The following is a 16,517-nucleotide window of genomic DNA, read 5'->3' on the forward strand; positions in this document are numbered from 1 at the left end:
GTGGTGGGTGTGTTCTGGAAAGCAATGACAGACTTGAGGATCATTGCAGATAACCAACTGACTGATGTCCCAGGAGGTGTAGATCCTGGGGGTTACATGTTGTTTTCTTCTCTTGGCAGTTATTTGCAATCCTTTAACATTGAGAGACTAAACCACTGAAGATGCTTGCTGAGGGGCCTACTAAATTCACCATCATCTGGACTCTATCCTGAGATCACTTGCCTAGAAGTGATTTGTGCTTGATTAGCATTTGTGTTTGCCATGGAGTAATTCCTCCCCCTGCAGAGACGACTGAGCAAAATTTGTTGCCTTTTACTACACGGGAGGTTGGAACATCCAGTCTCAGTAATACCTTTTGCCCATGAGGTCTCTGAGGTTGTTGCAAACAGAAAAAGTACTCTAACTCAGGGACAGGTGGAAGTTGGAGATCCAAGGGCAAAAAATTGCCCTGCGGCATGAACAGAGTAACAATGTGGGCTTAATATTTAAAAACATTTTTAATCGTGTGGTTTGTTTGTTTTTATCTTTGATCTCTATTTTCACCTCTGATGCGGGAATTAAAGAACCTCATCGGTTTTCACTAAGCCTTGACAGATTCCTTCCATCTCTCTTTCTTTGTTATCTAGCAGCTGTCCCTTCAGAGGCCAGAGCAGCATCACTCCCTGAAATATGTTGCTTTATTCAGTCCAGCTCTAAAGACCCCAAGCAGCAGGGACTTGTACACTGACTCTTTGAAGACAAGATCCTGCAGTATTAGCCTACGTTCCCATCCTGTTTTACTTAATTATGCTGCTGCGTTCTACCTTAAGGTACCTTCTTCTGGTATTTATAGTAGCTCATCGTCAATCCTCTGGATCGATCATGGTGTATACATAAGTGGTCTAGTGAGGTGCCTGATGATGAACAGGGATCCTGGTTTAGTGGCGTTTCATTTTAGTCACGGAAAAATGTGGCTTTTGGATTACTTTTTTTGGCTTTTTGTTTTTTTTTGGGGGGGGGGGGGGGGGGGTTGTTAATCAAGGAAAATCAGGATCCCTGCTGACGAATCCAGTTTTGTATAGAGTCCCATGATCATCACACTAAGACCTTCAATGTATCTGCTTAGGCATGAGTATGAAGGAGAGGAGGTTGCTGAAGACCTCCTGTCCCCCTCCTTTAGACCACTGAGACAGAATCCAAAGGCCAGACTGAGTCCAGGTGTCCAGTGCCTCGATGGCTGTAGCTTCTGCCGGAGAGTTATGGATAAGAACTGCCGTTGACTGCCTAACGCCCCAGCGAGGGCACGTTTCTGTCAGGGTGTGATGTCCCTTAGCCTTTCTCCAACCAAGAAGTGCCCACAAGGCAGTGGGGAATAGGGTTTTGAAGCACCCTATACTCACCTTATTCTGGAGGCTGCAACATTATGGTATTTTACAGGAGCTACCCTGCCACGAGTAGCCCCACCACATTGGCACGTGGCCCTCCAGTGCGATGCAGTTTTGTGGTCATACCCAGGACCATCTAGTATTTATAACCTTTTGATAAAAGGATTAATTTTTTTGCCTCTGCCTTTTTGGCCACTCACCACTTATTCCCATAGCTGCATATTTCCCTTTTCTTTCCCCCTCCATCTCTTAATCAGGTAAGACCAGCAAATGCAAGTTCCTTCCGCTGTGCCGCCTTTGCGTTAACAAGATACCACTGTACATGGCATAAAGCATCAGAGACCTGCAGGCAGTCACAGCGTAACGCAGTAAAAACAGTCTGCGCAATAACTGATAGCGAGAAACGACTGACAGAAATGCTCAGGATGCTTGCAGAAGGTGGGGGGAGCGAATCTGGCGAGGTGTAACCTTCCGACGCATAAAACAGTTGCTTGGGATGTCCCGCTGTTGTTCAAAGGACATTCCTGAGCTGCTTGCAGCAACTACCGAGCGCATAGTAGCATAAGAAATAAGCTGGTAGAAGGAATGTGGGGTTTTTTCCCCCATTGCCCCATTAGTTTTGTCAAGAGGAGTCAATTTTGAGGATAAAAGCTTTGAAGCAGGTTGCTGATGTAGTAGGACATCGGGTAGTCTTTGGTACAGTGATGAAAGGAGATCATAACCCCAAAGCACAGTGGAAGGACAGCCCAGGCAGAACTGTCCTGGACACCAGTTCCATCACCTGCGATAGAAACTTCTTCTTTAGGTAGTCACTAACGTGATGGCTTGAATTGAAGGTGAGAAGGGCAGTTTAGCTCCAGAGCAGCACCCACACGGTAATGAAGTAGACTGGCTAACAGCACATAAGAGAGGGAGGGACCTGGGGGTGTTCTTATGAAGAGCTGCTGGCCCTGGATATTTTCATTTGCACAAATGAGAGAAAAGATCAGAAAAAAGTCAGACTGGAAGAGACGTCAGGAGGACACGTAGTCCAACCCCCTGTTCAAGGCAGGATCAGCCCTGTCTAAACCATCGGAAACAAGTATATGTCTATAAATAGTGGTTCTCAGCCTTTTTTAGACTGCAGTCCCCTCTCTTCCCCCCCCCCCCTTTTTTTGGAAAATGCCAGCTCTTAACTTTCGCTTCATTTTGACTATGGAAAAATGAATAGTGCAATCCTTCTGCTGCAAAGACCCCAGGAAGATTTTAACAGGGCAGAATGGTTTTACCACTCTGGATTCCTATTGGAAATCTGGGTTTATCTTGTGAATTATGCATAGGCGTTTGAGAAGCACCCCGTAACACCCATATAGCACCCCAGGGCACCGTGAGAATCACAGGTCCAAAGCCTTTGCACTGCCCTCAATGTGCAGATTGCTGCTGATTCTGCTTTCACCTCTGGGTCAAGAACACTGCCCTTGATTCTTGCTCAGATGCGTGGTTGGTATCTTTGGGCATTTAAGGGGGAAAGGCCCTAGAGCCTGAGTTCTTGTTCTTGCTCTTTCTGAATCAAAGCCGTGTTTTCCCTTCTCCTTAGCTGAAGAATCCAGCTTGCTTTCCCCACATTGATGAAGGACTTTTTTTGGCTACTGGCTTCAGGACTTTTTGGCTGTTTCTACTAAGCATCGAGGCATCCCCCTCCCAGGTGCGAGTGCCTGCTCACTACAAAACCCTCCATTGTTACCATGGGGTGAAGGCTTGCATGTTGAATGAGTGCAAGCACTTAACTTAAATGTACGGTTTGGCAGGGAATCGGAAAGTCAGAATGACTTGAACTAGTGAGCAGTCTTAACTGCATGTGCTAGCACCTGCTGCCAAAATCCTTTTCTTGCCTTTACATTATTGACAGACTTGGCTACAAGCCAGAGCCCTTTTTAAGATCCCCATGCTGTCTCCCACAGCACAAATCCTCCACCCTGCAGACAAATTAATCGACTCCAGTTCGGATTTAATTATTTTTACACATACATTCTTGATTCCGCAGGGGCGGGGGAGGGTGTTGGGACGGCATTTTTGTTGTTCTTTGCATTTCACTCTATAAATTCTCTCTCGTCTGCACGCGCATCGCGCACGGCTTGCCGCTGATGTTGCCTGTTTGCCCAGAAGAATTCTTCAGTTCCAGATTATTCATTCAGGAGCCGTGGAGCGGTCAAAGCAGGAAGTGTGACTCACTTGGTAAACAGCAGAGCCTTGCAGTGGAAGGCGGGCACCCAGGATTGGATTCCTGCGGTAGATTGGAAGGATGGTTTTTTGGGTCCCTCTTTCTTGCCACTATCGCTGGGGTCTCATGATGCTTTGCGCTGATTAATTCATGGGGCCCTGCCCACGTCCGTGCAATTATACCACCATCTGCGCAGCCGCGTAGTTTACCCCCTTTCCCCCTAGATGCCACATAATTTCCTAAATGATGCGAGAGAAGAACGTTGCTGTGGGGCAAATTAGGAACTTCATTTAGTGATGTCCTTACATTCCCTGCTCAGAACACGGCTGCTGTCCCTTTTTCTTCATTCCTCACTCCCCGTTCCTCACTTAAGGCGCTGCTGAGCTTCGAAATTAACTTTAAGTGCTCTCTTAATTTAATGGGGCCTCCATAGTTCCATTTCAGTATTTATTTTTATATTGGCTTTTGTATAATGTTAGTTCTGTGCATTAGCATTTGCACATGCAAATGAATGTAGCACCCTAATGAAGTAGGAAGTAATCTCATTTTATGTCTGAGAGGTATGGAAAGAATTGTTGGTAACCCATGGTTCGGCTGGGATTAAAGTCTAGAGAATAGTAATTTATCTTTTACCATGCTATTGTGCATTTTAGACTAATTTCAATAAAATTAAAGGCTACTGAATAGCCTTTTAATTAGCTTCCATTGCCAAGTGACTTTAAGGTTATTACTTCTTGCATAAAAGTTGCAGCATTTTGCTATAGCTGGAGACCTAGATTCCAGGTGAGGATGCCAGTCCTATCAGCTGTGCCAGTGACTTGCTGTGCAACTTTGGACAATTCACCATAATCACCACTGTCTCAGTCTTTCCATCTGTAAAATGGAGTTAATTTGACCTTCCTATGTAAGAACGCTTTGGACTCCACAGGTGAAATGTGTGAAGTAGCACTGACGAGGGTTTGTTTTGTGTGTGCGTATTAATAGGTACTGAGGGTTAGACTCCCAAAAGCATTGAAACAAGAAGCTGCCTGAGGTGTTTATGAACCCAAATCCCTATCTGAATTCCTGGGAGAACTGTGTGCACAGTATGGTGGCAAATCTGTCTGCTGTTGTTGAGCGTAGTACATAATGATTTAGCAGCCTAACCTTTGTTGCCTCAGCTTGAATATTCTGGCCTGTTTGCAAAATAAAGGGATCTTAGACCCAGATCCTCAGGGCGTCTGACCTCCCCATTGATTTTAATAGGGATTCAGGTGCCCGAGATGCCTTGATCCCCGGGATCTGTCATAGGCCTTACTGCCTTCTGAGACGCTGCTGCTTTCCTTGGAGGTTCTCAAACCTCATTTCTCTTTCTGTACCTCTTGCAGAGGGTAGCAGACTGATAATAATCTGTACTCCAGGCTCCTGAATTCCTCCTTTTACAGGAGAGTCAGTTTAGCAGCCTAAGCTTTGTGCACTGAACATGGGTTCAAATCCCAGCATTGTAGGCGCTGTGCTGTGTTTGGAAGCTGCTGCCCTGAGTCTCTGCTCTGATTGCCACCGAGACACGGAAGTGTCAAATGCCTTAAAGAGTAGGTACGTTAACATGTGGTTTTTTAATCAATTCATCAACTCTTTTCTTAAAGAGCATGCCTCGATGTCCTTGGCCAGACATTTTCCTTCCTAATTACCGCTACTAGTAGCGTGCTGCAGACCAGATGGTTGCTGCCTTCCTCTAAAAACACCTGCATTTCAATGGAGGCTCACGTATATGGAAAGCCCATGGGGATGAGATAAGCTATAGGAATGTAAATTAAATTATGATTTACCCATTCTCATTCAGAGGCACTGCCCTTCTGGCCAAGGAGGAGATGTCTTGGACTCTCTCCAGCATCTGTTAGCTCTTCTACTTAAGCTTCCGGAAAGTTTGCACTTGAGCAACGCAAGGTACTGTGTGTTGATTCCTCCTACTTCGTATTTTTTAAGACAGCTTTTTAAAGGTATTGAGGTGTTCCCTGCTGGTGAATCCAATGGCACTAAGGGCCCCTATAATATCTTTAAAAAGATCTGTCCCCTAGGGCCTTGTCTTGACTCTAAAAAGTCACCCTGAAGTAAAAATGCACTGAAGGTTGGGGGAGCCCACACCTTTTTTTAGCAGGGAAGGCAGGGCTTAACTGTGCCACCTCTGTGGTGCTTCAACCTCTGCCAGCTGGCAGAAGGAGAAGCTGCTTCTGGGAAGAAACCTGGCTGTCCTCTAGTGGCTACCGCCACCTGATTGACTTCTCTCAATTCATATCTCAGCCTCCCGAGCACAGCTTGTACGACACGGAGAAGATGCCATGTTGTGTAATGCAAATCTAAGGAGCATGCCAAGATGCAGAGCTGCCCAAGGAGAGCGGTACATTCTCTCAGAGTTGGTCATACCACAAGTGGCAACCTTCCCAGTTCTTTGCAGATGTTAAACCCAAGGAAAGCAATTTGCTAAATGGCTCTTTGGACATTTCAGACTCCGTTTCCTAATAACAAAAATGAGCGTTGCCTGTGAGCAGAGCCTGAAGTTTCTGATTATTATTATTAAACAAGGAAAGGAACGAGAATTAATCACAGCTCAGGATGTAAGCACATTTTTAAAGTAAAAGGCGTATATCCACATGGGTCCAGGGAGCTGCCAGAGCCAAAAATAACATTTCAGGGTTTAATCTGGACGCCCTTTCAGTGTGTGTTTGTATGTTCTCCACAATGCATCTAACACACTGTTCTCCGAGAAGACTTAAACTGGTGGTTGGTTTTTCTGATTATTCATGGGACCCTGCTAGACAGGAAAGAAAATACTTTGTTCTGCGCTGGTCATTTTAACCTGGGAAAGGTATCAGGTACTTTGTGCCTAAACATCTTGCAGTACAGACATCCTGTAATGATGAAGATGGAAATAGCCATGTTCTGGCAGCAGCAGAAAAATGGCTTAAATGCATACCCTTGCCTAGACTCGTTTAGATGCTGAATGCATAATTCTGGTCGGCACCCATGCGCCGTGATGCAGCATGAGAAAGTGAGGCGGGGGGAGTCTCACGCAAACTTCTCAGCTCTGGGTTCTCATCATTATTCGCATGACTGATCCTCTGTCAGACAAGTACCGCAAAGCACTTTACAGGCATCATTTACATCTTGCCGTAATGCTGTGCGATAAGTCACTGTCCCCATTATACAGAAGCAGGAACGAAGCCATTGAGTAAAGTGACCTTGGATAAAGATTGTGGAGCATGTCAGCCGAAAAGCAAGCGCAGAAGGGAACCCAAGTGCCTTAAATCCTCCAGCCCACACTGATTAAGTTTGCCTCTTCCGTCTAGGGTTAAGATCACCTACAACTCTGTACCAAAAAAAAAAATCATCTCTGGGGTGAGAGGATGAACCACGTGTTGTGCATTTCGGGAAGAAAATGAGATCTGTCCTTGAGAGATTCCTCTGCAGCTAACCTGGTCCATTTGCACATGCAGACTTCCAGACTTTCTTTCATTCGTCCCTGTTTCCCTTTGCACATATGCTGCCGATCAGTCCATCCATCAGAGTCCCCCCCTCCCCGCATCGAGGAGCCAGTCTTTCAGAAGCACGCCGCTCCTTCCTAAGTACTCCTTAAAGTGCAGATCAGAATAGCAGTGGTTTTTTAAACGGTTACTTTTAAAAACATAGCCACAAATCTCCACGGGAGCTGCTGGGCGCTAAAAATCCAGCCCCACGTGAGTCCTGTCTGCGAGTCTTGGCTGCTACAAACGCAGCGGGAAGGAGCTGGTGTGCAAGGGAACAAGCAAGCTCTGCGGAGAGTCTTGCACGATCGCAGCTTTGCAGGTCTTACAAGCGGAAAGGAAATATGCAAATGGGCGCATTTATTGTTGGTGTAATAAATACCCGGAGTCTTTCCAGCACCAGCTATGTCGTTGCCCAAACCCCACCGGCTTTGCAATGAAAATGGTGCGTCTGGGCCCATACGTGGTCCCCCTCCATAGCTGTAACAGTCCCACCTGGCCTTTATATTCCATGAATCACTCCATTAGCTGAGCACTTTGCAAACATTAGCAAACAAATCTGCTCGGCCTTCCTGGGAGGTAGGGAATTCTCCCTGCCGCCATTTACAGCAGGGGAAATGAAGAGACGCGCACATGTAAGTCTCAGCTCTGTAAAGAGACTTGGGCACCACAGTTCTGCGTCACACCCAATATTGGGCACTGCATCAGGTAGGGGAGTTCGCCTGTCTCCTGACTTTTTGGGCTAAGTTCCTATACTCCTTGAGGAGCCTTTGGGGATTTACAAATGAGAAACAAAACAGTCACAAAAGAGCGTTGCTTTGAGCCCGGTTTATCTGCAGGACTTTGTGCTTGCAACTAAATACATCACACGTCCCTGGGAAGGTTGAGGCAGCCCTGCAATTTCCTCATGTTAGCAAGGATTTATTAACTAAGCCATAAAAACTTAGTGTGGGCCACAGCTCTGTGCAGATTTTGGCTCCCGGTTCTCTCAACCCAGTGAAACTCTTCCAGGAGCTCACACTTTCTGCAAGGCAAAACCTCCCTTTTTCAGTGTGTTGTGGGTTTGGGGTTTTTTGTTTTGTTTTGTTTTGGTTTTTTTCTATAGCTTAATTTTTTTTGCAGTGTTTGAGCTTGCCCTGGTTTTATGTCGAACCTGAATTTTGACCAAGCAGCTCACGCATGTCTTGGTTGGCATTTACTTGCTTTTAAAATCTACTCTCAAGGTTGAAACGTGGTCCTCTGGAGCATGTGCTGTAAACATCATTAAAGCTTACGGCTTGCTGGGTTCACACGTGTAGCTGTTAGACTCGATGCAACAGATTGAAGTGCTACCTTTGTGCCAAAAACAGATGGTAGCCACTTTCCTCTGTCCTGGAGGCATGACCCATGCTTTCAGTGGTAGTCTCCCTTCATTTTTCTGGCTGAACCCTAATCTAGGAGCCACAGGTTGTCCTTACAAGCGTTCTGTGTTATTGATCAAAACACAGGCTCCTGTCCCATAATTTGCATCAATTTTGGACTTTTAAGTACAAGCCACGAGCCTAATCCTCACTTCCCCTCCTTTCTTGTTGGCCAGCAGGAGTTCTCTCTGCCTAAAGATTTAGGATTTAGCCCCGTGCGTGTATTCTCTGGCTCATGACTCCCCGAAATGTTGGATCAGTCCATCTGGCATTATTGTAGCCTGTTATATAAACAGTTTTAAATGAATTCATTTACCAAAACGTTTACTCCATGGAGCTGCCACGGCCCGTTGGGTAAAGAATGCAAACTTTCCAGCCTCATATGCCCAAAATCAGTCTCCTCTGAAAAGCTGTTAGTGTCTCTTGGGTAAATAAATCCAGATCCATGTTTACCCAAACCCTAAATAACAGTTCACATGCTAAAGACATTGTACCGGAGGCACTGCCTGGTTCTTCCTTATTATAGCCTGCCAAGGCTAAATGCAGCTAGAGGCAGCCTAAAATGGAACCACTCCACAGTCTCTCTCTGCAGTGATTTCAACCTGCTTCTCTCAAGAAGGAAATAAAAGCAATAAAATGATGCCTGCGTGCATTTATTATTAAAATTAATTGCCATCTGGGTTTGCAGAGGCCCAAATTTGAAGCACTAAGGGGCAGATTTTTCTCCCCATAATATTTTTCTACTAGGGACCCACATGCAAGCTCCTCTAAATGCAGGATCTTTGCCCCAAAGAGCTTACAGTCCATATTGCCTTGTTAATACGGAGCAAAAAAAAATGGGAAGCAGGGTGGAGGAGACACTAAAGTAACACCAAGTAGATGACAGATGCTGATGGAAGGAAATTAAATATTAAAGCCGATGCCTTGGTTCTAACTCATTCTATTTGTTTTTGTCTGTCCTCCCTCACTTTCCCCTCTGTGTGCAAACGGACATGATTTAGGACCAAAGTGCCAGCTTCAGCCTCTAGGTTTTGGTGTATGTAGGAAGATATATTGTGTCTGTGAGCATTTATGTGTAGAAGAAGAGAGAACTACAAAGCCGGCAAGACCCCCATAAAGATGTTAAATAGAGCTGTAACGCAGAACAAAAACAGAAGAAGTGCCCTAAAAAAAAAAAAATCCCTGCGAGGGAAGAAGATGCTATAACGGAGAATTAAAATAAATTTGATGGTTGCCAAATGGCAGAAGTCTGCCCCTAGTTTGCTGATAGACGTGGCTTAGTTGGCACGTGGCATGGCTTATAAGTGGCCACAGAGTTCTCGTTACCAAAGCCCACTTTCTTTGAAACTTGCTGTCACAAATCCTTCCTTAATGGGAACTATAGACATTTGGTTCCTGTAGTCCTCTCGCTACTGCCTATGATCTCACCAAAGCCAAAAATCCCCTACACTTCTATTCTTTTTTTTTTCCACCTAGCACCAGAATTAGGATTTGATCCTGTAGGTTTTCTTTTGGCATGCAAGACGGTAAGGGCACACGTTCCACTCTGATTCAGTGCTGAAATAGCGTCTCTCTACATATGTAATTGAAATCTGCTCATCTTCCGTGCTCACAAAAAGTGACATCTTTCTGCTTTGACCCACTTGTTTCTTCACATAGTGGCTTGTTAGCTTGTGGCCGGGCAGAGAAGGACTGAGACTGATGGCTTTAGAAAGAAGCACACTAGCAAAAGCATGCCCCCTTCCCTTTTTGGAGCAATGTAAAAAAGAAATGCAAAAAAAAAATTTTTTTTAAGCACTAGCTGAAAATTTCCAGCCCATAGCAGTTGTTCAGCTGTTTAACTAACTGAATGTTTAACTGAATGCTTGCAGCGCTGCTTGGAGACTTAAGTTTCAGACGGGTTTCTCAGACTGCGGGGTGGACACGTATTTTTCTATTAAACTATTGAGCAGTGTTGTTTAACATTCAGGCATGGACTGAATCCTGGGTGGCGAAGGGGAAAATAAATAAAGTGACTTAGTCATCCAGACTTGTAAGTCTAATACAGCCGTTTTCAACCTTTTTAGACCCAACCCACCCCCCAACCCCCCGGAAAGTGTCAGCTCTTAGCTTGCACGTGTTTTTTGACTGCAGAAAAATCCTAGAACAGTTCTTCTGTTGCAAAGAACTGAGACGGCAACAAGGCGGAATAGTTTGACGTTGTGGATTTAATTTTCGACTTGAAATCTCCTGGGTTCATCTTTGTGAATCTTGTGCTGCCCTTTATGCACTTAATTGCTAATATTGCTTGGCACCCTTAAAGAGGGTGACACCCCTGGGTGCTATGGCATCCTGGTTGAGAATCACTGGTTTAATGTCATGGATTTCCAGAGGAAACAACTTACTTCGTGAACAAATGCTTTCTAGCCATGAGCCACCACACGCACACTTTTTTACTATCCGCAAGCAGTTTGTTCAAGATATGCTTTCCATAATTATATGAACATGGATGCTTCTTGTTTTGTGTAGATGTTGATCTCTGGCTGCACTCCCCGATAGCTGCAAACTTCCTGATTGCTAGAGCACCAGTATCCAGCTTTTGAGAGAGACATGTTTGCTTGTAAAAGAATCTGGATCCAAATGAGCTTTGGTGAGACCAAGCTCCAGTTTCATGTATTGGCTGGTTCTCAAGAAAAGGGGGAGGGTTTTATATATATAATATATATATATATATATATATATATATTATATATATATAACAGAAAGAAAAAAGGAGAATTCTCTGCTGCAGCAGCTCTTTCTAGAAGCAAGAAAATGTCAGAGCCAGGCTGCACAGCTACTGGATGCATAAAAATCCTGCAGTAGGGCTCCATGAAATGCTCCGAACCTCGCAGTTTGTCGCAGTCTATTAGGAGAGGCACAATCCATCCTCTGGTTATTATTTTTATTTAGCTTAACCTTTTCCTCCCCATATACCCACTGCCTCTACCCTCTTCGTTTAAAAGTGGTGGGAAATGTGATATGGCAACTCAAAACCTAAATGAGCCTGCCAGAATGAGAGGGTGGGGGGAAATCCCTCTTGCTCTGTTCAAAATGAGCCTGCTGTCTTCCCAACCCTGCCCGCATCTCATCGGGCAGCAGCACCCAGAAGCCCTTGCATGCATTTTTATTCTGTAATTACGCTGCAGGTGGAATTTAGATGGCATCTTTACGGCGCGTGAAATGCCTCCTCCCGGTTCTGCGGGAGCAGCACTCGCACAACTGCGCTCCCGGGCGCCTCCATGCCGTTCCAGAGAGCCATTGGGCAGTGATCTCCAGCAGCCCAGCTCCGTCCCGCTCCATAAAACCCGGGCCTGAATTGCCTTGCGGGTGCCAGTTTCATTCCACGCGATCCAAGAAGTTAACTGATCCCCCCCTAATAGTGAATAATTTATCTCTCCATTAGCCAGTAATAAAGCGGCACATTTCACCGAGCACTGCAGCAAGATTAATTTGTATCTCCTAGTTCAGTTGTAGCTTCTGTGTGGCCCCCACCATTTTTTTTTGCCTGTTTTTAAATTTGATTATTAAAAATATTTCCCCCTCTCCACCAGAAGCCAACCTAATGGCTTTTTCATTTACAGCAGTGTGTTCACACACCACTTCTCAAACAATCTGTCCTGCTCTGGTTTTGCTTAACACTACATAGCGGCTTCTCTCGGGGCGACTTTCTCTCCCCCCAACACACACTCCCTTCCCGCCCCCATCCCTACTGCAGGATGTACCATAAAACATAAATGCATTTATTCACTTTTTTTTCCTCCCCCTAAATTGTTTCATTTCAGAGGTTTACGAACGAGGACCACCTGGCGGTTCATAAACACAAGCATGAGATGACATTGAAATTTGGTCCTGCCCGAACCGATTCAGTCATCATCGCAGGTATGTGCAGCTCCATCCAGGTCAGCTCTGCGAACGGGGCACATTTAATACAGCCTGACTGTAAGATTGATACCAGGGACCAGATGTACTGAAAAATGTCTCTGCCTCCCATAAAAAGCTCTTGTGATCTGCATTTAATCAGGAGGAAAGGAAAGCCAGAGGCTTCCAAGTTCCTACCTTTTTTTTTTTTTTCTTTTAATTTTTTTTATGGTAGTATCAGGTTTTGTGGGACTTAAAAAAAACCTCTCACCCTTTTTATTAAGACTCTGGAAGATTTACAGACAAAAGGTCTTTCACATTTCTTCATGCACTTTGAGGGCGATGAACAAAAGCTGACAAGCCCAGCTTCCTCTCCTCAGCCCAGGTGTCAGTTTTCTTGAGCTTTTAGGCTGGCAGTTAATAAATTAAAACTCCATCTTATGCATTGGCTACTGCCTCCGGCATATTTGTGAAGCTCAAATGAGTTGCCGTGAAGGTGAGCAGTCAAAGCTGTCTTTATAAGATTGGAGAAAAATGTATATTGTTGTCTGGCAGCAGATCCTTGCCAGTTACAGATGTTCTCTCGCCTTGTCAATCCTCCAGCATTTTGGTCTGTTAAAAGGGGGCAAGGTTTGTCTCGGCCTTTGAGTGGAACGGCTGTTGTACTGAAAACCAGAAGGAAGAAGGAGGTCTTTTTTTTTTATTGTTCTTAAGAGCCCATCATGAGAGTCCAGCCCCACTTTTCACTGGGCAGAGGGGAGTTCCTGGAAGAGAGGGGTGGACACCCTCGGAAGAGGTTAGTCTCTGGAGTAAATTCGGCATTTCTGCCTTTGGTTGACTTAAAGGTTTCAGATTAACCATCGCTGAGTGTACAAAGTGCAGGAGGATGCTGCTGTAATGGCAGAAAGTATTTCCTCGTAGAAGACGCCTCAGTGAGGGAGTAGTCTTCCCAGGAAAGCAGTGGAAGCCCTGTTGCTGGGACAGTAGTGAATCAGATGGAACAAAATCCTGGCTGGAAGTGACAAACGTTGCAAACACTAGATTAGAAATGGGATCAGATTCTGTGACAGTGAAGCTGGGGGCTTTCTTTCCCACCCCATGCCTAAAAGATGCAGAGGTAGCTTCTAGTTTTCATGTGATAGATCTGAGGTCTCATCTACTAAACCTATGCAAACAGTCTTCTGTCACTCTGAGCAATGTCCACTTGTAACATCTCTCTTTCTTGCCTGCATGGGTAGAAAACCAGTGTTGTTCCCTTGTGCTGAATTGCTGATACAAGGCAATCAAAGTTATGCCTCCTGTAGAAACCCTGCCATTAAGCTGAAGAGAGCCAACCTTTAAACTTCCATCAGCAAAGATGCTTTGTGTTGCGTAACAAACTGAATGTGAGCTCCCAATACAACACCACAGCCGAAAGGGCTTATGCAGTCATTGGATTGTGTGAACAGGGGAATGATGAGTAGGGATAAGGAGGTCCTGTTAGGCCTATATTTGGTACAGCATCCCCCTTTCTGCTGCTCACAATTGAAGGAGGAGGTTCATAGAAGAGCCACGAGAACAATGAATGCCTGCCTTGCAGCAAGAGGCTTATGGAGTTCAATCCCCTCATAGAGAAAGTGACAGGATTACTTGATCACAGTTTGACAGTACTAACATGGATAACAGGGATTTGGTAATAAAGGGCACTTTAGCCAGGAAGTCAAACTAAACGACTGCAGTGATCCATTCTGTCATAGATTCATAGATTCATAGATGTTAGGGTCGGAAGGGACCTCAATAGATCATCGAGTCCGACCCCCTGCATAAGCAGGAAAGAGTGCTGGGTCTAGATGACCCCAGCTAGATACTCATCTAACCTCCTCTTGAAGACCCCCAGGGTAGGGGAGAGCACCACCTCCCTTGGGAGCCCGTTCCAGACCTTGGCCACTCTAACTGTGAAGAAGTTCTTCCTAATGTCCAATCTGAATCTGCTCTCTGCTAGCTTGTGGCCATTGTTTCTTGTAACCCCCCCGGGGGCGCCTTGGTGAATAAATACTCACCAATTCCCTTCTGTGCCCCCATGATGAACTTAAAGGCAGCCACAAGGTCGCCTCTCAACCTTCTCTTGCGGAGGCTGAAAAGGTCCAGTTTCTCTAGTCTCTCCTCGTAGGGCTTGGTCTGCAGGCCCTTGACCATACGAGTTGCCTTTCTCTGGACCCTCTCCAGGTTATCCGCATCCTTCTTGAAGTGTGGCGCCCAGAATTGCACGCAGTACTCCAACTGCGGTCTGACCAGCACCCGATAGAGGGGAAGTATCACCTCCCTGGACCTATTGGTCATGCATCTGCTGATGCACGATAAAGTGCCATTGGCTTTTCTGATGGCTTCGTCACACTGCCGGCTCATGTTCATCTTGGAGTCCACTAGTACTCCAAGATCCCTCTCCACCTCTGTGCCACCCAGCAGGTCATTCCCTAGGCTGTAGGTGTGCTGGACATTTTTCCTCCCTAGGTGCAGCACTTTGCATTTCTCCTTGTTGAACTGCATCCTGTTGTTTTCTGCCCACTTGTCGAACCTATCCAGGTCTGCCTGCAGCTGTTCCCTGCCCTCCGGCGTGTCCACTTCTCCCCATAGCTTTGTGTCATCTGCAAACTTGGTCAGAGTACACTTCACTCCCTCGTCCAAGTCACTGATGAAGACATTAAAGAGTATCGGTCCAAGGACCGAACCCTGCGGGACCCCACTGCCCACACCCTTCCAGGTCGAGACCGACCCATCCACCACGACTGTCTGGGTGCGACCGTCTAGCCAATTCGCCACCCACCGGACTGTGTAGTCATCCAAGTCACAGCCTCTTAACTTGTTCACCAGTATGGGGTGGGATACCGTATCGAAGGCCTTCCTGAAGTCTAAGTATACGACATCCACCCCTCCTCCTGTGTCCAGGCGTTTCATAACCTGGTCATAGAAAGAGACTAGATTGGTCAGGCACGGTCTGCCCGCCACAAACCCGTGCTGGTTTCCCCTCAGCATAATTTGCCCTGCCGGGCTCTCACAAATGTGAGCCTTGATCATTTTTTCAAAGACTTTACCAAGGATGCAGGTGAGATTGACTGGCCTATAGTTGCCCGGGTTCTCCTTCCTCCCCTTTTTGAAAATGGGGACCACGTTAGCCCTTTTCCAGTCCTCCGGGACCTGGCCCATGCGCCACGAGTGTTCGAATATTCCCGCCAGTGGCTCTGCAATGATGTTGGCCAGTGCCTTCAGCACCCTCGGATGGAGCTCGTCCAGGCCTGCCGACTTAAAGGCATCCAGTTCTTCCAAGTGACTCTGCACCACCTCAGGATCTACGTGTGGAAGTCTGGCGCCTTGCTGCTGCCTCTCTACAACCCCAGTGAGAGACTTGTCGTGCCCCTCGCTTAGGAACACTGAGGCAAAGAACTCGTTGAGGAGTTCAGCCTTGTCCCCCCTGTCTGTCACCAATTGTTTCTGCCCATTTAGCAGGGGTCCTATTCCTCCCTGGGCCTTCCTTTTACTCCCTATATATCTAAAAAACAGTTTCTTGTTGTCTTTTACTTGGGTTGCCATCCTCAGCTCCATGGTAGCTTTGGCCCGCCTAACTGCCTCCCTACAAGCACAAGCAGAGGAGGTATATTCGTCTTTGGTGATCTCACCCTGTTTCCACTTTTTATGTCCTTAAAGTCTATTAATCTTTCTGCCTGGTGGCTTCAGTCTAGGATATATATTGGTCATATATATCCAGGCAAATACTGACTAATGTCACAAGCAAAAACGACTGGCTAGATGTGCGCTTTCGGACAGTAGGGAGATTGCACTTCGGGTATGAAGCAAACCACAATCTCCATGAACATTGGTCAAGTACCATGTTTTCTAACAACATACTTTTTGTTGACAAAATTAAGCTTCTTTAATAATAAAGAAATAAATTGAGCTTCTGGAAATTTTGAGTGTGCGTTACAGCAAGGAAATACAGTAATAGCAGTTTCTGCCTCCGTTAAGAAAGCAGTGTTGCATGCTGAGCTCCCTACTACTGACTATGGACACTTTCTCACCCATTCCCCACGGAAAGATCTCTTTTTTTTCCTTTATTGTGATTTTTCAAAAACAAGGTGCATGTCTTATTTGGGGGGGGTACTTGGGGAAATATGATCTATTGTAGCAAACTGGCCACTTG

General features: G+C 45.9%; 1 protein-coding gene across 3 annotated transcripts in view; it reads left to right on the forward strand.

The window, feature by feature from the left end:
- The window catches only part of LOC102560267 (cyclic AMP-dependent transcription factor ATF-7), an 87,318-nt gene that overhangs the window by 40,380 nt on the left and 30,421 nt on the right, over positions 1-16,517 (forward strand). For 2 of the 3 annotated variants that reach the window (XM_014609633.3, XM_006273357.4), the window contains one exon: positions 12,268-12,364. In XM_014609633.3, the coding sequence (XP_014465119.1) occupies positions 12,268-12,364 (97 nt within the window). Of the gene's footprint in view, positions 1-10,951; positions 11,094-12,267; positions 12,365-16,517 lie in introns of those variants that run through there. The other variant, XM_019484427.2, reaches the window with a different exon arrangement.

The sequence above is a fragment of the Alligator mississippiensis genome, chromosome 15 (assembly GCF_030867095.1).
Source record: "Alligator mississippiensis isolate rAllMis1 chromosome 15, rAllMis1, whole genome shotgun sequence".
Taxonomy (NCBI): Eukaryota; Metazoa; Chordata; order Crocodylia; family Alligatoridae; genus Alligator; species Alligator mississippiensis.